The following is a 23,089-nucleotide window of genomic DNA, read 5'->3' on the forward strand; positions in this document are numbered from 1 at the left end:
TTTTAGCCTCTAAGATGCTCACATTAGATTAGATTATGAGGACACTCAGTCCTCGTTTATTGTCCATTTAGAAATGCATGCACTAAAAATGATACAACGTTCCTCCAGAATGGTATCACAAGAAAACACAGGACAAACCAAGACTAAAACTGACAAAACCACATAATTATAACATATAGTTACAACAATGCAAAGTAATACCATAATTTGATAAAGAGCAGACCATGGGCACGGTAAAATAAAAGTCTCAAAGTCCCGATAGACTCATCATCCCACGCAGGTGGCAGAAAGGAGGAACTCTCCCCGCCATGAACCTCCAAGCGCCACCAACTTGCCGATGCATTGGAAGCACCCAACCGCAGCGGACCCTTCGAGCCTCTGACCAGCCCCTCTGACACAGCCTCGCCGAGCACCATCCTCTGCTGAGCGCTTCGACCCCGCCCCGGCCGCTGAGCAACAAGCAAAGCCGAGGACTCGGGGCCTTCTCCTCCAGAGATTCTGGACCACACAGTAGCAGCAGCAGTGAAGCAGGCATTTCAGAAGTTTCTCCAGATGTTCCTCCATGCTCTCATGTCTGTCTCCATCAAATCAGGATTGTGCACGGCACCCTACTTGACAAATAACAGACATCACCACCGGAGTGGCCGCTGCGAGCTGCCATCTTCTCCTCCCGCCTTTTGATGTTAGTCGGACAATGCAGTTGATATAAAAGCAGTAAATTTTGAAGCAGGGAAAGGAAGGAAATTAATGACCTTCACAACAAATGCCGATGATATTAAACCTGATTCTGATAACATAGAAGCAGAAATCTCTATAAGTATGAAGAATATTTTGATGGACACTCTAAAATGTGTAGGCCAGTCTGGTGGTGTTGGGAAGGACGTTCCAACTATAATAATCTCAAGAAGGAGCCAGGAATGTCAGAAGAAACTTGTGTTTGCACTTTACTACAGACCATCAATTAACACAAGCTGCCTTTACATATATGATGTTGTTTTTGCATTCATGTGTACCACACATCTTTCCTTCTATAAAGTATAAAACACTTTAAGTTACTGGCTCAGTTTGTAAAATAGTTCTTTAGATGATTAGATGACAGTTTGTGTTGCTTTTGCTGTAGTTACTTATTGCATTTCCTTTTCAGTAGTCGGTTCTATATTTACCTCTGGAATAAATTTGCCAGCCTTTATTTCTCCAACAGGTTCTGGTTTGTCCCTTGCTGTATTCATTCAATCAATCAGACACTTGACTTTGAATCCAATTTCTGCCAGAAACCATTCCCGATCTCACACATGCATTACCTCACACAATACTTTCACACTAAACTTGCCCTAACACTTGCATTTAATAATTTTGTCTGAATTGCTTCTTTTTGCTTCCTCTCAATGAATTGCTGAGATGGAAGTGATTTTTGTGTCTTCTTTCCAATTGCTATCTCTCCTCTGGTCAGATCATATTAAACTCAAGTACTTCTGAAGTCCATTTTGTATTATTGGCTCTGCTGGGTGAACCCAGCGACAGAGTGTGAGGTTGCTCAGTCTCTAAGAAGTTAGTCAAGTCATAAGCGAGCTGGGGTCCTTGAACTTTCAAGGATCATTCGGTATATCTTATTTGTTGTTTTCAACACTAATGAATACTCAAAACCATTGCGCCTTATTAAGCTTTTAATTGCACCCATTACACTCTGGGCAACATGGTAGCGTAGTGGTTAGCACGACACTTTACGGTACAGGTGACCTGGGTTCAATTCCTGCCGCTGTCTGTAAGGTGTTTGTACGTTCTCCCTGTGACCGCATGGACTTCCTCCAGGAGTTCCGGTTTTCCCCACATCCCAAAGACGTACGGGTCAGTAGGTTAATTTGTCACCTGGGTGTAACTGAGCGGTGCGGGGTCGTTGGCCGGAAGCGACTGCTACCGTGCCGTATCTCTAAACAAAAGTAAAAAATTTTAAAAATGAAATACGAGGTGAGCTGTGGTCTAATGTTTCATACCGTTGCAGAGACCCATCTCAGCTTCTATCTTGTACATCCTGCTGCACAGGACCCCACATGTTGAACCTCAATCAATCTTGAGTGCTCATCAAGAGACAGGAACTTATTTTTGGCTTTCCGACAAAAATTGACCTGGGTTCTCCAAAATGGTTGCTTTGTTCACTCTTATATCTGATATCATTTGGAACTCCTGGAAATCTGTATGCATTGGAACTCAGCATACCAAGTCCTGAGCAATGCCTGACCAAAATGCAAGGGTTCCAGCAACAAAATTCACAATTACAAAGCAAGTGATTTCTGTGCGTAGCTCATCGAAAAAGTGTCTTCACTGACTAATGTACATCTTGCTACTCCCTGAGCAATTTCTAAGGCAATGAACAAACAGCATTGAGATAAAACAGCGTGTGGAGGTAAAGGGCAGTCAATGTTTAGGGTCAAGATCCAATATCAGAACAGGATCAACTTTTGCCTCATTTCATTGAATCCATTTCAACCTGCAGACTGCCACAGCAGATACAATATCATTGGCTCTTTACTTTGCTGTGGGTCATATGGATCACAGGAACTCCTACTTCAGGCTGCTGTTCATGGATTACAGCTGGACAATCAACACAATAATTGCCTCCAAGTGTATCACGACACTACAAGACATGGCCTCTGTATCTCCATCTGCAAGCAGATCCTTGGCTTCCTCATCAGCAGACATCGCTCAGTGAGAATCAGCAACCGCATCTCCTTCTTGCCCACCATCAATGTAGGTGCACCCTTGCTCTACTCTCCATACACACATGACTGTGTGGCTAAGAATAGTTCCAATGCTATACACAAATTCACCAGTGAAACCAGTGTTGTTTGTGGTGCTGACTCAGCACACAGGATTGAGATACCACTCAGCATCAGCAAAAGTAACTTCAGGAGTGGGGAACGGAGGGCAAACTTGTGCCAGTCTGTATTGGTAGATTGGCAGTGGAGAGAGTGGGCCACTTTAAACTCCTGGATGTTAACACATCGGATGACCAGTCCTGAGCTTGGCACATAAATGCAATCACAAGGGCAGCATGCCAACATCTCTGCTTTCTTACGTGAGGAGGTTTGGGATTGTGATGGTATTGGGTTTGCTGACCACAAAGCTCTAAGCTCAAACAAAGATCTTAAGCTCTGTTCAATATAGAGAGCTATGGAGACCCTCACAAAAGGGAAGTTATACGGTATCTATCTACTCTTCAAAGACTAATCCACTTCCCTGTTTATCCTCCATGGCAAGTTGCCACTAGCCACTATTTGAGCAGCAGGTCCCACACTCCTGCCAAGGAGGAGATACTTCCAGCTAAGAAGGTAGTTTAAACACATTTTATCGATGTTTAGTGACACAATTTAAATTTACATAACATTCTTAAAACACATTTAAATCTCACAGACGATTTCTATCTTATAAAGTATTTCCTAATTACAAACAATTTCTAAAACACAAAGGATTCCCAAAACAAAGATACAATTTTTATAAGCTCATAAGGTGTAACAATGAGTTGCAGGTGAATGAGTCGTCTGCTGCAGAAATTGAAGGCAGAGGAATGGATTCTAGTTTTCGTCTTTTTGTCATTCTTCTCGATGGTTCTTGACCATTCCCAAAATGCCTGACTGCACTCTTACATTTATACTGTTCTTGCCACCTGGTGACTTCACAATGTGATATTGTTTCAGGTGCTTTTTCACACAGAGAGTCTGAAAGCTTCTGGGCCAGAGTTCCCAGGCACCCAAAATTAATGCTGTGGTTGCTGACCCTCTGGGTACACAAATCTTCCAAATGTTAATAGATCAGCTGTTTGATGTGCTAAATGATAGTATTAGTGTGGTCTGCAAGCTTCCTTGAACTATACAACTTAGCCAATGTTGTCTAGTTTGATACAGGCCAATTAACACAACCCCATTGTCTTATGCTGCATCTCTTGACAGTTAGCCCCAAGTCATGGGCCAGTATTCTGTGGTCGATAGACAGCAATGCTTGTTTGCAAATCTGTCCTTTAACTTCAGACTGGTTGTTGCTTTCCATTTACAGTATCCTAAAGATAGTACTTGGCTCCTGTTTATGACAAGAAGCTTAACAAAGAATATTGGTTGGAAGTTTTGCTTACTCAGAAACAACCCTCTAATCTCTGGAAGTGTCAGCTGCTATGTTAGAAAGCTGCGCTTGGCAAAAAAGAGAACACCAGGCCCTGGACAGCGAATATCCATCACAGAACATCATCAAACCCTTTCACGAATTAAATTGAATTGAATTGACTTTATTACTTACATGACGAGTAAAAATCTTTACGTTATGTCTTTGTCTAAATGTGCAATTTATAGTGATTTATAATAAATAGCATGTACAACAACATAACATAGAAATACGGTTGTGTCAGCAGGAATTAATCAGTCTGATGGCCTGGTGGAAGAAGCTGTCCTAGAGCATGTTGGTCCTGGCTTTTATGCCCCTGGACAGGTTGTGGCTGGGGTGACTCAGGTTCCCAATGATCTTTCAGGCCCTTTTTACGCACCTGTCTTAGTAAATGTCCTGAATAGTGGGAAGTTAATATCTACAGATGCGCTGTCGATGGAATGTCTACAGGTGGACTGTTGAAAGTATCCCAAGTGGTTTCATCATGGTCTGGCACACTAATATGAATGTGTCGCAATGTAAGAAGCTACAGAGTGTAGTGGACTCAGCCCAGTACACCATGGGCACATTGCACCCCACCATTGAAATGCTTCCACAAAAAAGGCAACATCTATCATTGAAGACCCCCGCCATTTGGTCGTGCCACCTGCCCACAGCTACCGCTGGGCAGGAAGTACAGAAGCCTGAAGTCCCACACCACCAGCTTCAAAGCAGCTACTTTCCTTCAACCATTCAGTTCTTGAACTAACCTGCACAACCCTAACTAAGTAAGGCAACACTCTGATCACATTGGTCACAATGCACCACATTGATCTTTGCTTATCTTTTAGTACTAATTGTATTCTTTCTTGTACAACTCTTGTATACTTTATATTTGTGTTTTTCCTAAATATTTTGTCTTTAGTGCTACGTGCTTGCAATGCTGCTGTAAGTTATTTCCTGTGGTAGGGGAGTCTAGGACAAGAGAGCACGACTTCAGAATTGAAGGACATCCATTTAGAACAGAGATGCAGAGAAATTACTTTAGTCAGAGTGTGGTAAATCTGTGGAATTTGTTGCCACGAGTGGCTGTGGAGGCCAAGTCATTGGGTGCATTTAAGGCAGAGATAGGTAGGTTCTTGATTAGCCAGGGCATCAAAGGCTATGGGGAGAAGGGATGACTGGAAGAATTGGATCAGTCTATGATTGAATGGTGGAGCAGTCTCGATGGGCTGAATGGCCTACTTCTGCTCCTATATCTTATGGTCTTATGGCAATGAAACACATGTGTTGTAGAGGATAACCACAACCAATTTGTACACGGCTAGCAAGTCATAAATGATGATTCAATGCGATTATTATTGTTCAGGGTACCATTTAGAATACTGTTCTGCTATTCTGCAGGTAGTACACCTGAGAGGACTTCAATTTACTATTCTCTTCCAAACTGGTCACATTACAAATGCCAGCTCTGCACAGGAGTGACAACTGGAGGTACGTACTCTGGTCTCTAGAGTCAAGTCACGTTTATTGTCATATATGCACAAGTACAGGTCTGAATAGGTGCAATGAAAAGCTTACAGCATTGCCCGTAAATAGTTTTGGGGACTGCACTGGTCATGAAATATCCGTTACTTGAAGTTACCCTGATGGATTTGAACAGATTCAATTGAACAGAACAAGTATAAAGTAAAAATAAATGTCGAGAATACTAGAAGGGAATCACTGAAATAAGTTTCAGGAGCAAAACAAAAACACTGCTGAAAGGTTATCCCTTTTCCTCCGCAGAATCCGCTGAGTTCTTATAATCGTTCATATTATTATCCAGATTCCAACTCTGCTTTTACGCCTCCAATATCAGTTTCAGGGCTCTTCACAACATATAATCACACTAGCTTTGATGAAAATACCAATGGAAATGTCTTCATTTTATAAAGAAAACTTCTGCTTCCAACTTGTTTTGTTAACGGGAGCTAATTTGTCCGGGATTTATCATTTGCCCTAATTAAAAATGGCAGTTCCAATTCTATGGACGAGGTGTGAGGTTTTGGCGTAACATCAAGAGTCCGGCGGAAGGCGGCGACGCTGTTCTTTAGTTCCGTCATTTTCCTTCCCACCGCCCTCGATGGTTCACGTGATGGGATGAGCGTGTGCAGCGGTGTGTGAGGTCCGTGCCGAAGATGGCGGATGAAGTCGGGAGCAGCGGGAAGCGGCTGGGCTCGGGCTCGGACTCTGAGGCGCCCACACCCACTGAGCCGAGCCGGGGCCCGCGGCTGGTCAAGATAATCAAGTCGGAGACGGGCTACGGCTTCAATGTGCGGGGCCAGGTGAGCGAAGGCGGGCAGCTGAGAAGCATCAACGGCGAGCTGTACGCTCCGCTCCAGCACGTCAGCGCCGTGTTACAGGGCGGCGCGGCCGAGAGAGCCGGCGTCCGCAAAGGAGACCGCATTCTGGAAGTGTAAGTAACGGCGGTCGGGAGGGAGGGAGGGAGGGAAGTAGGCAGGCTGAGGAATGCTGGAGATCGCCCGCGGGCAATCACAGCATCAGAGAGAGGGTACGCCCCTTCCTTCGCTTCTTCCAACATCGAGCCACTACTCCCATCCCCTTCTCCTCACGCCCCCCAGCTGGATCCCCTTCTCCAATACCACTTACCCCCTCCCCCGAATCCCCTTCTCCTACACCACTTACCCCCTTCCCCGGATCCTCTTCTGCTATCTCACTCAACCCCGGATCCCCATCTTGTACCAGACCCCTCCCCACCAGGCGGGGCTCCTATTTCCCCCCTCAGCTGGATTTCCTTCTGTTCCCCCTCCCTCTGTTGCGTCTCCTTCTCCAAGCCCACCCCCCAACCGATCCCACTCACCTCCAGGATTCCCTTCTCCAACCCCGCCCCCCCCCAGCTGGCTCCTTTTCTCCTACCCACTCACACCCCAGATCCTCTTCTCCTATTCCACTCACCCACTGGATCCTCTTCACCTATCCCACTCAATGGCCCCTCAGATCCTCTTCTCCTATCCCCTCCCCCAGCTGGACCCCTGTATCCCCCCCCCACAAGTTGGATCCTCTTCTTCCATACCACTCCCCCCACAAGTTGGATCCTCTTCTCCCATACCACTCCCCCCACAGCCAGATCACCTTCTCCTATCACCCCCCCATCCGGATCCCCTTTTCCTATCCCTCCCATCCGGATCCCCTTTTCCTATCCCTCCCATCCGGATCCCCTTTTCCTATCCCTCCCATCCGGATCCCCTTTTCCTATCCCCCCATCAGGATCCCCTTCTCCTATCCCCCCCCTCAGGATCCCCTTCTCCTATCCCCCCCCTCAGGATCCCTTTCTCCTATCCCCCCCATCTGGATCCCTTTCTCCCATCCACTCATACCCCGGATCCGCTTCTATCCCTCTCAAATCCCACATCCCCGTCTCCTACCCTCCCCCCCAACAGCTGATCACCCGTATCCTACCCGCCCACCCCCCCCCTGCTGGATCCCCTTCTCCCATCCCTTTCACTCCCTGGATTGCCTTCTCCTAATCCCCCCTCTCCTACACCCCCCGCCCCCGGCCCCAGCCAGATCTCCATTTCCTATTTCCCCCCCCCACCCTCAGCTGGATTGTCTCCTATTCCCCCACCCCAGCCCAAACCCCTTCTCCACACCTGTTCCCACCCCCCAGCTGGATCACCTTATATCTCCCGTCGCGGTATGCCCCTTGGCTACCCCGTACCCCTCTGGGGATGCCCCTCGGCTACCCCGTACCCCTCCGGGGATGCCCCTCGCCTACCTCGTACCCCTTCGAGGATGCCCCTTGCCTACCCCGTACCCCTCCGGGGATGCCCCTCGCCGACCCCGTACCCCTCCAGGGATGTCCCTCACCTACTCTGCCCACCCATGTGCCCCTCGCCTATCCTGTACCCCTCCGGGGATGCCCCTCATCTACCCCGTCCCCTCCCAGGTGCCCTGTCCTGTCCCCATTTTCCCACCCCACAAGCCTCACACCTGCCACCCCTAACTGTACATTTCCTAATCCCCACCACCCCCAGCTCTTCGTCCCTAACCCTGTCCTCCCTGTTGCCACTCTTTGTTTCCCTGCTCACTCTTCTCCAACCTTCCTCCTCCTTCCCTCATTCTTTCCACACTATAAATTAATCAAATCATATTACTTCTGCTCTTTGCCTCTCCTAGACTGATATGCACCCTGCACCCACATTGGTTCCCCCTCTCATCCCACTGAGAACTCTTTTCCATCTCTCTCGGACCAGTACTGTCTCTAATTTTGAAGAATCTATATGGTGTATTTGTCCGAAGCCTCACAAGTCTTTTGCAAAAAGCAATCGTAATTTTGGACTGGGTCCAGCAGTGTATCCCTTGGCATTGTTTGTGTAACATGATGCACATGAATTTCTGTTTATGATTTTTTTCTGGGAACTTCCCCTTTGTGTCTGTGTATTTTCTCACTAACTACCTGACCATCAACAATAGCTTTCAGCTTGTGTGAAGATGTTCAAATTGCAGTGTGTTTGCTGACCGTAGCCCAAGCTGCATTTGATTTTTGGATTTTATTTAATATGACACTTGCTGTGATTTAACTTGTGTGTTCAGTTTGTCCTGGTCAATCTCTCCTGTTTTCTGGGTCAATTAACTTGTTTCAGAATTACGGCCTCTCCTTTTAACGGCAGCCCTTCCACTTCTCTCTCGGCCATGTTTTGTAGCTGGAACACAAATGATCTGTTAGCCCATGAAACGTCACAGGTAAATTCTGTCGCCTAACAGTGCAGAGTAAAGGAGTAAGTCGCTTAAAATATGTCATGCCTGCTTTAATTTTAATAGTAAAGTTGCCACTACTCAAGTAAAATGGATATTAGTGGAAGATTTATGAAAAAATATTTTGAGAAGCCATGATGTAAATGACCAGAACAAAGCTTCGTTGTTACCGTTGGAAACTAAACTAGTTTTAGTTTTTCCATTTTTCAGCATATATCCTGTATACTAATTATGCAGTGGTTATGTGACCTCAAAGTGATTGATTGCTTAGCATTATAACAACTTAATTTACACTGTGTTATTGGGAAATATCACAGATCTTGTTATCAGTAATTTATGAAATGGCATCACAGAATATTACAGCACAGCTGGTGTATTTGGCCTGAAGGAGTTGTCTTGCTAATTTATTCTACTTTTCTTTACCCTGGCCATCATAGAAACTTCTTTTTTGAAACTTTTAATCATTTCCTTTACACACTATTGTGCATTCTGCTCCCATCTCTGTATCTACTGAGACATTCCATCGTTGAACAATCTTTCGCTGTGCAGAACTAATTAATTCTCCTAAGTTCTCCCCTGTTCCCTTGCTGCTTCCCAGTTACTCGCTGGCTGATAAGTGGGAAATCCTATTTTGCTATCTTCATGAAAGAAAGCCCCATCAATATTTTGATTCAATTGTTGCTTTTGATCAATATTTTGATTCAATTGTTGCTTTTGTTTTGTTGATGGAGTTCCAGTTTCTTAACTTAGTACCATTATGCATCTTCTTTGAATGAACACTTTTTAACATTAGAGAGCTGTCCCAATGTGATTAAATGGGTGTTATCAGGTAATAACTGGTCTTGCATCATAAGAGGAAGATACAATGGGTGATCAAAGGTTGGGAAAATATGTAGGGTCTTAAAGAGGCAAAGAGCAGTGGAGTGGGTTGAGACAAGTAAAAACACAAAAATAAGGAACGGCACTAAAGTGATGACTGGAGAGAGTCTCCAAAACTGAGCTGGGTGGTTAGGCCTCAGATTTGATTTCAAGAACATCAGTTTTGAAATCAAATTGCTGCTAAAGTTTTTCACTATATCTTGGTATATATGCCAATAATAGAGCAATTCCAATTCCCAGTCTGTGGATCAGTATGCGTGGTGGTTGAAAGCAGAGTATTGTGAGTTAGGTTTTGGGCAGCGGCAGTGTAGATGACTTATTGAAACTACATTGCCATGCCATTTCAATTAGAAATGTCGAAGTTGTAGTTCATTTTGTCAGACCTACGGAGCCCACAGATGCCTTGGATGTAGATTTTTGGTACTTTCTGGGTTTGTTTTTCTGAGGCATGGGAAATGTTTAAACTTGGTTTTCCCCCCATTGGAAACTTTGTTCCTAATACTGGGATTTGTCTATGACATCCTGTAAAATACATGCATATTAATGGTGAAGTACTTTTAAGTCTTATGTATCTAAAAAGTTCAGAGCTGGGTGCACCAATTCTATTAATTAAAGCAGTGGCTGAGCAGGTTTGATGCTATTAAAGCACAAGTTCAATTGAGCATTTGAAATTATGTTTCACTCTGTCAAGGCTTCTTGGTTTAATTGATTGCATTTTTTTTGGGCAGCAATATGTAACTTTGGCTTCCTTGAAATTTCTGGCACTCACTAGATAATTCTTGGAAAGAGTCAGCATATGACTGATGATTAATTGGCCAGTTTCAGTGACTGTGACAGGATGAGTATTGTTAGGGGCCAGATAGGCTAAGTGACCCACTCCTACAGTGTGTCCTTTTGCGTTCTGTTTCTGAGGAAATGGTTTTAATGTTCAAAATAAATTTATTTTTAAGGTTCACCACATACTACCGTGATATTCATTTTCTTGCGGGCATTTCGAAGTATGCTTACAGTAGACAACCCTGAGATTCATCTTTTCCACAGACAGCCACGGATCAAAGAAAACCAGGGAACCTATTCAAAGCAAAACATCACCTCTCTCTCCACGCACAACAAACAAACCGTGCAAACGGCCATTAGAACATCAATACCCCTCTGCAGAAAAATACAAACCGTGCAATCGGCAACAAAGACATCAACCCACCCTTCGCGCAAATGGCAACAAGAACATCGACCCACCCACCCCTGCCCCCTGCATTCACAGTGAATACAAAGGAACACAATAGAATCAATGAAACAGTACACTCAAAGGCAAACAATCAGTGTCCAAAAGTGCAAATACAGAAAGAAAAACAAAATAATGATAGTAAATAAAAAAAAGAATTAAATATTGAGAACAAGAATTGTAGAGCCCTTGAAAGTGAGTCCATAGGTTGTGGAATCAGTTCAGTGTTGCGGTGAGTGAAGTTATGCACTCTGGTTCGGAGGCCTCATTGGTTCTTAGGCAGCCTTTTGGGATTGAGGATGACCTGATTCCATTCTGCTGTGTGAGAACTACAAACTCTTCCACCGGTGGAACGAAAGCCTAGCAGTTAGCGTAACACTGTTACAGTGTCGGTGACCTGGGGTTAATTCCGCTGCTGTCTGTAAGGAGTTTGCACGTTCTCCCTGGTTTCCTCTGGATTCTCCAGTTTTCTCCATCCCAAAGGCATTGGGGTTAATGGGTTATGAGAGTGTAATTGGGTAGTGTGGGCTTGTTAGGGCAGAGGATGTTACCATGCTCTATCTCTAAATAAATAAAACAGATTAGCAGGAGGTAAGGCTGTTTGTGGGGTGGTGAACTCCTCCTTTCACAGAACCTCTGTGCCCTTGACGCCCTCCTGGAAGATGCCCCTCCAACTTAGTCATGGACCAGCGGTTCCCAGGAGTCAACAGGGATGTTATAATTCTTCATGGAAGCTTTGAGAATATCCTTACATCTTTTTCTCTGCCTGATAATCTCCTGTCATGACAAGACATGGAATAGAATTTGAATCAGGTTTATTATCACAGACATATGTTGTGAAATTTGTTTTTGCGCTAGCAGAACAGTACAATGCATAAAACGTTGCTGTACGTTACAAGACAAATGTAAATAAAAATAAGTAGTGCAAAAAGAGAACAAATTAGTGAGGTAGTGTTCATGAATATTTTTGGAAATCTGATGGTGGAGGAGATGCCGCTGTTTTTAAAACATTGAATGTGGGGACTCAGGCTCCTGCACCTCCTGGGAGATGCTAGTAAGAAGACGGAGGCATGTCCTGGATGGTGGGGGTCCACAATGATGGATGCTGCCTTCCTGAGGCACCTCCTTTTGAAGATGTCTTCGATGGTGTGGAGACCAGTGCCCACGATGGAGCTGGCTGAGTTCACAACCCTCTGCAGCCCCTAGACCAGTCAGACAGCTCTCTGTGGTACATCTCTGGAAATTTGCTGGAGTTTTTCGGGGGCTCTGCAAGTCTTGTCAAACACCTAATGAAGTGTAGCTGCTTGTTGCCTTCTTTGTGATTGAATTGGTTTTGGGTGTTTGGTGTTGAGTTTGGAATGGACACGTACTCAACAGCAATACCGGTGTAAGATAGTGCTGGTGAACCTCAGCGACTTCTGGCTGGTGGCTAATGAAACAAGGAAAACAACTAAATACTTTGTTAAACACACTTTTTCTGGCAAATGAATGTCGTAAATAATAGTCTGCAACTTCCCTTTAAACTTGGGGGCAATTCAATGTGGCAGAACTGAGGCAGTGGGCCCATCGCCGAGAGTGAGGGAGGCACGAGGTTCAATCATTTTACGTGCCATGCTGAAGGCCGAATCGAAGCAGCGAGGTCTGGACACCAGAGTGTACTGGTGCAACTGAATTCGATGTTTGGACAGAGACTTAAGCACAGAGCTGAATCGGAAAGGTTGGTTACAAGCCAAATCGAGGCAGCAGGGTGCGATCGGGGGCACTGAACCTGATGCTTGGGTGGAGATTTAAGTGCAGGGGTGAATCAGAAAGGTTGGGGATCGGCCAAATTGTGGCAACAGGGTCCAGGCCCCAGAATGTATCGAGGGGATTGAACCTGATGTTTGGACGTCGACTTAAGTGCCGGGCCGGATCGAAAAAGGTCAGGGTTTCGGGGCCTGAGGTGAAGGACGGCCCAGTTCAGATTGCTGCTCCAGGACGTTGCTCTGTGCTGGACTGTGGGACTGGACTCTCTTCGCAGACTTCAGTTCAGAACGCTTTTTGCTTGTGGTTACTGTTTGTGTGATTTTCTTTTTCTTTCTGCACATTGGGTGTTCGACAGTCTTTTTTTATATATGGGTTATTTTTGGTTTCTTTGTTTCAGGGCTGCTGTTATAAGATGAATTTAGAGGTTGTAGAGTATATACATACTGTACTTTGACAATAAATGTAATTTGAAATTTGATATGATCCTACCAAGAATTATTTGGGCCTCAATGCTGGATGTTGGCCAATGAGAGGCCACTACTGTTTCTTCCAGTGAATTTGAGGGATTTTCCAGAGACGATGGTGATATTAATGATAAGCCAGCGATTGTAGTAACATGTTAAGATGGCTGCCTGAATGTTGCAATCAGTCACTAGGACACTTGCAGGAAAATAGGAGCAGGAGTAGGCACCCATGCCTTGCTTTTCAGTTTGATCGTGGCTGATCTACTCTGGCCTTAACTCCAGTTTACCATAACCCTCAATTCCTCGATCTATCAAATACTTATCTGACTCCACCTTAAGTATATCCAATGATCTGGCTTCCAGCACCCATGAGAGCAGGGATTTACCAACACCTGGGAGAAGAAATTTCTACATACCTCAGTTTAAAATGACAAGACCCTTATACCTTATATTTGTGCCTATGTCCCCTTGTTTATTGCTCTCTCATGGTTCAAAAAGGTGGAATCCACTTTTAAGGACCCTCACTATCCAGGGCATGGTCTCTTCTCATTACTACCATCAGGGAAGAGGTACAGGAGCCTGAGGGGACACATTCAACGTTTTAAGAACAAGTTCTTCTCCATCAGATTTCTGAATGGTCCATGAACTCTACCATTTTGTTCTCATTTTGCAGTGTTTATATTTTATATATTTCTTATTGTAACTTGTGCGTTGCACTGTGCTTCTGTAGAACAACAAATTTCACAACACATATCGGTGATAGTAAATCTGATTCTGAAGACATCTCAACACTTGAAGACCCTGTTAACTCCCCTTAGGATTCCTGTGTTTGAATAATATCACCCCTCATTGTTTTAAACTCCAAAGAGCCATAGTGTACTGGGATATATTGGTGCTTACTGGGACTTAAAGGGCTGAGTTTAGGAATGCAGGTTGAGCCCCTGTCCTGGTACTTGTCTTGCATTGTGGGATCAGTTTCACAAGTTCACAGCCATTGAAACAGCTTCAGCTTCATAGAAGCACATAAAACTAGCTAAAGTGTTGGTTCCAGCTTCTAATAGTTCCACATTTTTAAAATTTGTAAATTTTTTGCGATAATTTTACGAAGTTCAGTGTGGTTTATAAATTTTCTTAGAAAGCCAGATGGTTTCTAAGATATCCCACATTGCCGAAAGAATGTTTTGATGTTGTCCTTGTGCCCTTCCCGGCCTTGGGATCTCAGGATCAGCTCCCTGAGCTGATATCCTTCTGGGATTCTCTTTTGTTTCTGCTCTCAGTCAGTTTAGAGAAGTGGAATAGCCTTGCATTTAGGCTGTGGCTGTGGCCCATAAATCTGAAGCATGTAACGTAAACCAAACAAGCCTGCTGTAGTGTTAGCCATCCACCCCTAATCCTTTCAGCTTTAAGGCTGAGTATTGCAAGTGCTCATCTAATGGTACTATAACCACATCGAGCCATATCTCTTTGCTCTTCATAAATGTTCTCAGAATGACCTTTGGACCCTCAGTGACTGCATCTTTATACCTTTCTCTAAATCTGTGTATTGGATTTACCTTCTCTTTATTTAAGTTTGTAAGTGTGGTCTCAAGACCGAGTGAGGGAATTGCTGGAAAGGTGTGCTGCATTTCTTCCGGTCTGCTCTGTAGTTCATTTCCAATTTCGAACGGCCAGCAGCAAGGTTCAAAATAGAAAAGTGATTTGGAAAGGGGAATTGCACTTCCTGAATGTAAGTGGACATCCATTCGTTGTTCAAGTCTGGGCTCTCATTTCCAGGTGACAAACTTTTTTGGAAGGGAAAGTCATAGTGCTTTATTTCTGCTTCCCTGTTAAAGACAGCATTCTCTGTGTGGCAACACACTAGTGCTGTGCTTCTTTGATACAAAGAGTAAATAGTTTCCCACAATAATTAGCAGCAGAAAGTTGTGAATGGAAAAAAAATTTTGAATATGCAAAATCATGGCAGAATGTAAATACCCTTTTTCCTTGAGGGGAAGCATTTGTCAGTAATGTGCGGATTTGTGTGTGGAGGAAATTCTAGTTGTTTCCGTGACCTACCTGCATCTACCAATAACACTTTGTCATCTCTCAAAAATATTGAGTAGTAATGCCTGGTTTTTGTTATCCTTGCCTGACATCTTTTTCACTTTTGACAGGTAAGTATATGTTGGTAAGGACATACCCTGGTTCTTGCAATCAGGGCATCTCATGAGTGTGAGCTATGACAAGTGTCCAGATGTATTTAGGGCTTGTTCTGATGTACATGCAACTGTTGTAAACTGTATACGTCTTCTCCTTCTAGCTTGCGACACTGTTAGCCATCTTAAAGCAAAAAAAAACAGCCTGCAAAGGGAGGGCACTTTCCAGTTTAATATGCAGGGTTTAGTCACTTGCTGAGTGCAGGCATTAAAGGTAGTGAGATTCAGAACTCCAAAACGAGAAAATCTGTAGATGCTGGAAATCCAGGCAACACACACAAAATACTGGAGGAACTCAGCAGGCCAGGCAGGATCTATGGAAAAGAGTAAATAGTCCACGTTTTGGGCCGGGGCTCTACATCAGGACTTCTAATGAAAGTCCTGTTGAAGGGCCCGGGCCCGAGACGTCAACTGTTTACTCTTTTCCATAGATCCTGCCTGGCCTGCTCAGTTCCTCCGGTATTTTGTGTGTGCAGTTCAGTATTCCGAGACCCAGCTGAGTGGCTACTTTCATATCTCAGTAAACTAGGAATATGTTTAATTGCCGTGCTGCACACAATTTGATTCTAAATAAAATGCAAAGGGCCTGGTATGGGTGCTTGTCTTATCTGTGAAAAGGAATTTGATGTCCATCATGACCTGGTGATTGACAAGGCTGCACTGTGAGGTGATTTTATGTGATAGCAGATGCAGAAATGGCAGTCCTGTTGACCTTCCTGCTGGGCCTTTCTGAGAAATATTGCAGTACAGGTACAAAATAAAACCTGAATTGTGCAGACCATCACTGTTTAGTTTACCAGATTTCCTACTGTCCTTTACCATTTGAGAGAAAGTTTAAATTTCATTACCTGAATAAACTTCTGTTGTATTTTTTTTTCTTTAAGTAACAGAGCTACAGTTTCCTTTAGTACCTATTGCATGCTTATTGAGTTATTTTTTTCAGTTTGATCATCTTTTGTTCTTCCCATTCAAAGGAAATTCATGATCATGTATCTTTATGCTGGAGGAAATGGATTGTGGACTGAATTGAGGAATTATCTTGTGAGTTTCTTTGGTGGGTTAGGTTGTCGTTTGGGTCCAATCCAGTAAATGCTCAGCATCCTGATTAACTCAGATCTTGATCATCAAGGTTTTGGCAATAGTATAGCTAACTTCAAAAGAAAATATTTCTGCTAGTGTATCCCATCTTAAATTCTCTTGAATGCTGACCATTTAAGACTTAATATAACAACCAATTTTGGTAATTCTGATCAACGTATATTATGTACCATATGTGTTCCTATGGTAATTTAATGAGATTGTTTATTTATAATTGATGTTTGTGTTTTTGACTTTCTCAAGTTTTCTGTGCCTACAAGTGAGTTTATGTTATAGGTCATTACCATCATTAGAGGTTGGTTATACTTTCTCCTGTGATTTTTTTCCCATGTATTTAAAGGTGCCGAAATACTTTGCTGTATGCAATTTAGTAACCATTTAGAATCAGTTACCTTGCTTTCTTTTGTGATATTTGTACCTTGTGTGTGCATTACTTCCACATTTAAAATTCATAGTATGCACATTTACACGTCACAGAACTGTTTCCACAATAATGGTACTGGAATGCTTGAGGTCACAACATTTTGGCCATAAATCTCATCTTCATGAAGCTTAGTAATTGATCTCAAGGTAATGAAAAATCAGAATACTGCATAAAGCTTAAAGTGGGGTGTCTGGAAACAGGAGTCAGTCTCAAAATAAGGGGTTGGCTGTTTAGGGTGGAAATGAGAAGTAATTTATTCACCTAGATTGAACGTAAGAACATAAGAAATAGGAGCAGGATTAGGCCATCTGACCTGTTGAGCCTGCCCTGCCATTCAACAAGATCATGGCTGATCTGACTATGGACTCATCTCCACCATCTGCCTTTTCCCCATAGCCCTTAATTCCCTTACAATGCAAAAATCTATCCAACCTTGTCTTAAGTATATTTACTGAGGTAGCCTCCCCGCTTCATTGAGCAGAGAATTCCACCGATTCAACGCTCTTTGGGAAAAGCAGTTCCTCCTCATCCCTGTCCTAAATTTACTGTGGTCATTTAGAATACTGTGGCAAATAAGGCTGTGGGGGCTCAGTTATTAAGTACATAGAGATTTATAGATCTTCAGAAATTATGGGACACTGTGATAATGGGTTAATAAAAGAATATGTTGCTGAGGTAGGAGATTTGCCATCGTGTCAAATGGTAAAGCTAATTATGTTAGCAAAAGAAGGTATAAATTTTAAAAATTGTGCTATAGCTAGTTTTAATTATTTTTCATCTGACTCTTCAGCTGAAGGCTAGAATTAGTCACTAAAAATATTGCTACTTGTTGCCCAGACTGGTAATTGATTTATTATTACCACATATACTGATATACAGTGAAAAGCATTTTGTGCGCTGTCCAGTCAGATCATTTTATACATAAGTACACCAAAACAGTAAAAAAAAGAGGAAAAGAATGTCAGTGTAATATGATAGTTATTGTAAATCTTTGGTGTCTTGGTGACTTTATATTGAATGAAATACCCTTGTCCTATATTGGACTTCAGTTGTATTGTGTACATTATTTCACTTCAGAAATAAGTGTTTCAGTCTCTCCTCAGAAAATAGGTAGTAATCTAAAACTGGAAGTGTAAAGTAAAATTTGCAGAAAAATCTATGGCATGTAATAGGACCCAGTGCTCTAGTTTTTGACAGTCACGGCTTTACATCATGATTTAACTGAAATAGCTGTGTTTACACGGTATCTTTCACACCTTCAAGATGTCCCTTTGATGTTCTGTGCAAGGTTATGGCCACTTTGTTCACAGCAAGTCCAAAAAAATGATTATAGTGACATGCAGCAGGCAATGCAACTCAGATATAAAATATAATGCTCTCTGAGCCCAAGGACGTAATTTCTTTATGATTTCCTATCCAATCTTTGCTTTCCAGAATTATGGTCTGTGCCATCTGATATGGAACTGCATGGCTTCTGTATGCACTCCTTTCAGGTGTGTAATACGTATTTCTCACCGCAATCAATAGCCTGTAGCTTCTCTTTCGGAGTTGAGCTTTTGTATGACCGGGCATGTTTGCAATGTGAACTGAAGTTTTGAAGGTCAGGATGGTTGTGGTGTGGTGTGTATGGGCCAAATCGAGGCACCGGGGTCTAGACCTGAGAGCAAGGAACGGGCCAAAGTTTGGCTGCTGGAACAGACTTCGAAGCAAGGCGGAGTTGAGGCAGGGCCCGAGAGCATATCAAAGCGGTAGGGCCCAGGTCCGAGAGCGAAGGATAACAGGAAAGATGCTAGCATGGATGGAAGATTGGCTGATTGGCAGATTCTGGTAGGGCCCGGGTCCGAGAGCGAAGGATAACAGGAAAGATGCTAGCATGGATGGAAGATTGGCTGATTGGCAGATTCCGGTAGGGCCCGGGTCCGAGAGCGAAGGATTACAGGAAAGATGCTAGCATGGATAGAAGATTGGCTGATTGGCGGGAGGCAAAGATTCGGAATAAAGGGGGCCTCTTCTGGTTGGCTGCCCGCGGTAAGTGGTGTATGCAGGAGTTAGTGTTGGGACCACTTCTTTTCATATTATAACTCAATGATTTGGATGACAGAATTGATGGTTTGTGCTGAGTTTTAAAATAATACAGAATTAGGTGGAGGGGCAGGTAGTGTTGAGGAAGCAAGAAAGCTACCGAAGGACTTGGACAGATTGGGAGAATGGGCAAAGAAGTGGAAGATGGAGTACAGTGTAGGGAAGTGTATGGTCATGCATGTTGGTAGAAGGAATAAAGGCACAGACTATTTTATAAACAGGGATAATATTCAAAAATTAGAAGTGCAAAGGGACTTGGGAGACCTTGTGCAAGATTCCTAAAGGTTAACTTGCAAGTTGAGTCGGTGGTAAGGAAGGCAAATGCAATGTTAGCATTCATTTTGAGAGGACTAGAATATAAGAGCAAGGATGCATGCTGAGGCTTAATAAGGCATTGGTTAGACTGCACATGGATTATTCCGAGCAGTTTTGGGTCCCTTGTTTAGAGAAGAGTTGGTGGCATTGGAGGGGGTCCAGAGGAGATTCAGGAGAATGATTCTGGGAATGAAAAGGTTAATGTGTGAGGAGCATTTGATGCTCTGAGTCTGTACTGACTAGAGTTTAGAAGAATGAGGGGGCATCTCATTGAAAGCTATCAAATATTAAAACACCTAGATAGCGTGGATGTGGGTGAGTCTAGGACTACAGGGCACAGCTCAGAACGGAGATGAGACGGAATGTTTTAGCCAGAGAGTGGTGAATTTGTGGAGTTCACTACCACGGATTGCTGTGGAAGCCAAGTCATTGAGGATAGTTAAAGCAGAGATTGATAGTTTCTTGGTTAGTGAGGATGTCAGAGGTGATGGGGAGAAGGCAGGCGAATGGGGTTGAAAGAGTTAATAAATCAGACATGCTGGAAGAGTGAAGCAGACTTGATGGTCTGAGTGGCCTAATTTTGCTCCTGTGTCTTATGGTCTTGTGTCTTGTAAGGAACTCGTGCATCCAAAGCCCGGGAACAGTTTCCCCCAAGAACTGACCCACATACAGTTGGCTTCAGTTTGTGACGTCAGCTTCAGGAGTACTAAATTTTCAGTTTAAGTCTCTGAACCAGGACTTGCACACACAATTTCCTGTGTCTCCCAGAGAAGGGAGATGCCATTAACTTGTTGCTGTGATCTATTGTGTCTCACTATTCCTTCTGTTTTCTATGATTCTTACATAGAAATGACCCAGAGTAGGCTTTGTGGGAAAATAATGATCAGTTTTGAAGAAATGTTTGTGACTTGACTTTAAACAAATAAATGAATAGTTTGGCCTGACTTGAGGATAGACATCCTAATGGAAATAGTTACATTGTTTCAACAATAAAAATACGTCTGACAAATTTATTTCCTGGAATCTGAAATCTGAGGTTGTAGCCTAAATACTGCTTCTATTTGAAATTCTGAGGTTTGTATTTATTGAACTGTGCAGTTACCCTAGTGTAATTGGTATCAGGGTTTCAGTGACTCAACATTGAGGTCCTCCACAAAATGCTGGAGTTTGTGGATTGCATGGGGCTTATGCTGTTGGTCTTAGCCACGTGGTTATTATAAAGCAAGAAGTAAAGCTGCTGAAAAACAAAATTATGGGCAGCCTCAATGGAGAGAAAAACAGAATTAGCATTCATCAAATTTGCCTGACCTGAGAATCCCCAGCATTTTCTATTTTTATGTTAGATTGTTCAGTAACATCTGTCAGAAATAGACTTTTCCCTCTCATCCAAATCTGTGTAGACTTAATGTCCAATAGAAGGCAATTTCGACATCTGTCAGAAATGATCATGCTGTGACTTTTACCCAAGTTTGTTCCCTGCATTTCCACAAGATCAACAATGGAAAAACTGCTGGAAGGACTGTATCCATTCTGTGGCATATCTGCACAGCAGTTGGAATTGAGAATTTGTGGTAGAAGTTAGTCCAGGTCTTCCTTGTCAGTTATTTTGTTTAAAAGAAATCAAAATGGTGTTGGAGCAAACTGATAGTCAAAAATATGCTTATGGCCTCATGCTTTCAACAGCTTTTCTTGGTTTCTTTTGCTAATTATTTTAAACCCATCATCTCTGTTTGACAACCCTTTCACCATTTCTACTCTTTTGAAACCATAGGATGTAAAACCACAGGATACAGGAACAGAATTAGATAATTCGGCCCATTGAGTCTACTGTGCCATTCAATGATGGCTTTTTTTCCCAGCCCCATTCTCCTGCCTTCTTCCACACCTCTTAAACCCCTTACCAGTCAAGAACCCATCAATCTTTGTAACATACCCCCAATTACTTGGTCTTTGGAAAATTTTCTACACCGGACTTGCACTTTCAACATGCTTAGTTCAAAGGGGAGTAAGTTCCAGTCTCTGGTTGTAGCTTCGAACTGAAGTCCATGAATCTGAAATTCCCTTGAAAAGAAAAAGTGACTTCTGTTATCCAAATCCTGCTTTAAGCTGGCCTCCCTTGCCTCAATATTGGAGTGAATGTGATTAGACTTCATATCATTAGAACGCAGCCTGCTAATCTTTTCGCTGAGGGAAAATTATTGATGAAAAATCTGACAGTGGATTTCCTGTGCACTTGCTCCAAGAGTGACCTGTAGTGATGTCCTGTAGGTGAAATGATTTAACTTGCTAGATCTTTCTTTGTTAAGCATGACTGCAACTATTAGAGGCTTTTACCTGTTGATTGTGGTTTTACTAGGGTTTCTCTGTGCCACTGTTGTCAGCATTATTGTAATGTTATGACCACAAGTAGTTTCCACTGCATCAGTGAGATAGATGGCACAGAAGAACAGCTTTGATATGGTTTTCATACATGCTTAAGGACATGAGGAATTGATGTTAAAACCTGCAAATAAGTTCTCTGTTGAAGGGATGGATGCAGCAGGTACTTATTTGAACATAGAAGTTCTAGACCGCAGGGCATCATTCAGTAATGTCATGATGGATCCTGTATCTCATCCACTTTAATGCATTTGTCCAAAAACCTAACCATTTGCTATGAAACAGGCACTTTGGCTGATCAAATCCATAGTGACCATCAAGCACCCATTTATAGTAATCCTAATTTATTTTCAAATTCCCATTGTGGATGGATGTTGCTGTTCCATTCCCTTTCTTTCTTTATAACTGAATATACTCATTAATAATCTGAAAATATTTTGTCTTGAGTAAATTGGCTGGTGTAGGGGCATTCAAGTGTCTTGGTGGAATGCTTTTTATTGCAGTAAAAGGGGCAATATGGAGGGAGTAGTGATTAACATAACACTGTTACAGCACCAACAACCCAAGTTCATTTCCTTTCACTGTAAGGAGTTTGTACGTTCTCCCCGTGTCCGTGTGGGTTTCTTCCGGGTGCTCTGGTTTCCTCCCACTTTCCAAAAAGGGGTCACAAGGGTGTAATTGGGCCGCATAGGCTCATTAGGCAGGAAACGTCTGTTATCTGCTGTGTATCTCTAGATAAAATAAAAGGAAACAATTTTTAATACTGCCCTCTTGAAATAACTATGGCTCCACTGCAATAGTTTCCAAAAACCAAACAAAACTCTTGAGATTTATCCTGGGATTATGCCCCTGACTCTGGCCTCTTGGCATCCTGCCCTGTTGATCCCTTTCAGAATCTTGTATGTTTTAATGACATTATCCTGTTCTTCTGAGCTTGAGTAGAGTGCATTTTATTCTCAATTTCTTCGAAGTTCAAAGTTAAATTTTATTAGCAAAATATGAATGTGTCACCAAATACTACCGAGATTCATTTTCTTACAGGCATTCACAGAACACAATTGAATTGATGAAAAACTATGCACAAAGACTGACAAACTGTGCAAATACACAGAGAAACAAGTGATAATCAAGTCAAGTCAAATCACTTTTTATTGTCATTTCGACCATAACTGCTGATACAGTACACAGTGAAAATGAGACAACGTTTTTCAGGGCATGTTGCTACATGAAACAATACAAAAACTACACTGAACTACGTAAAACAACACAAAAACTACACTAGACTCCAGACATACCCAGGACTGCATAAAGTGCACAAAACAGTGCAGGCATTACAATAAATAATAAATAAGACAATAGGCACAGTAGAGGGCAGTAGATTGGTGTCAGTCCAGGCTCT

At 42.9% G+C, this 23,089-nt stretch overlaps 1 protein-coding gene across 1 annotated transcript in view; it reads left to right on the forward strand.

Annotated features, from left to right (window-relative positions):
- Nucleotides 1-5,804: 5,804 nt before the first annotated feature.
- The window catches only part of LOC134358547 (sorting nexin-27-like), a 141,399-nt gene continuing 124,114 nt past the window's right edge, over nucleotides 5,805-23,089 (forward strand). Inside the window, exon 1 of the mRNA XM_063070905.1 lies at nucleotides 5,805-6,586. Within this exon, the coding sequence (XP_062926975.1) occupies nucleotides 6,309-6,586 (278 nt within the window). The 5' untranslated portion in view covers nucleotides 5,805-6,308. The remainder of the gene's footprint in view (nucleotides 6,587-23,089) is intronic.

The sequence above is a fragment of the Mobula hypostoma genome, chromosome 18 (genome assembly GCF_963921235.1).
Source record: "Mobula hypostoma chromosome 18, sMobHyp1.1, whole genome shotgun sequence".
NCBI lineage: Eukaryota > Metazoa > Chordata > Chondrichthyes > Myliobatiformes > Myliobatidae > Mobula > Mobula hypostoma.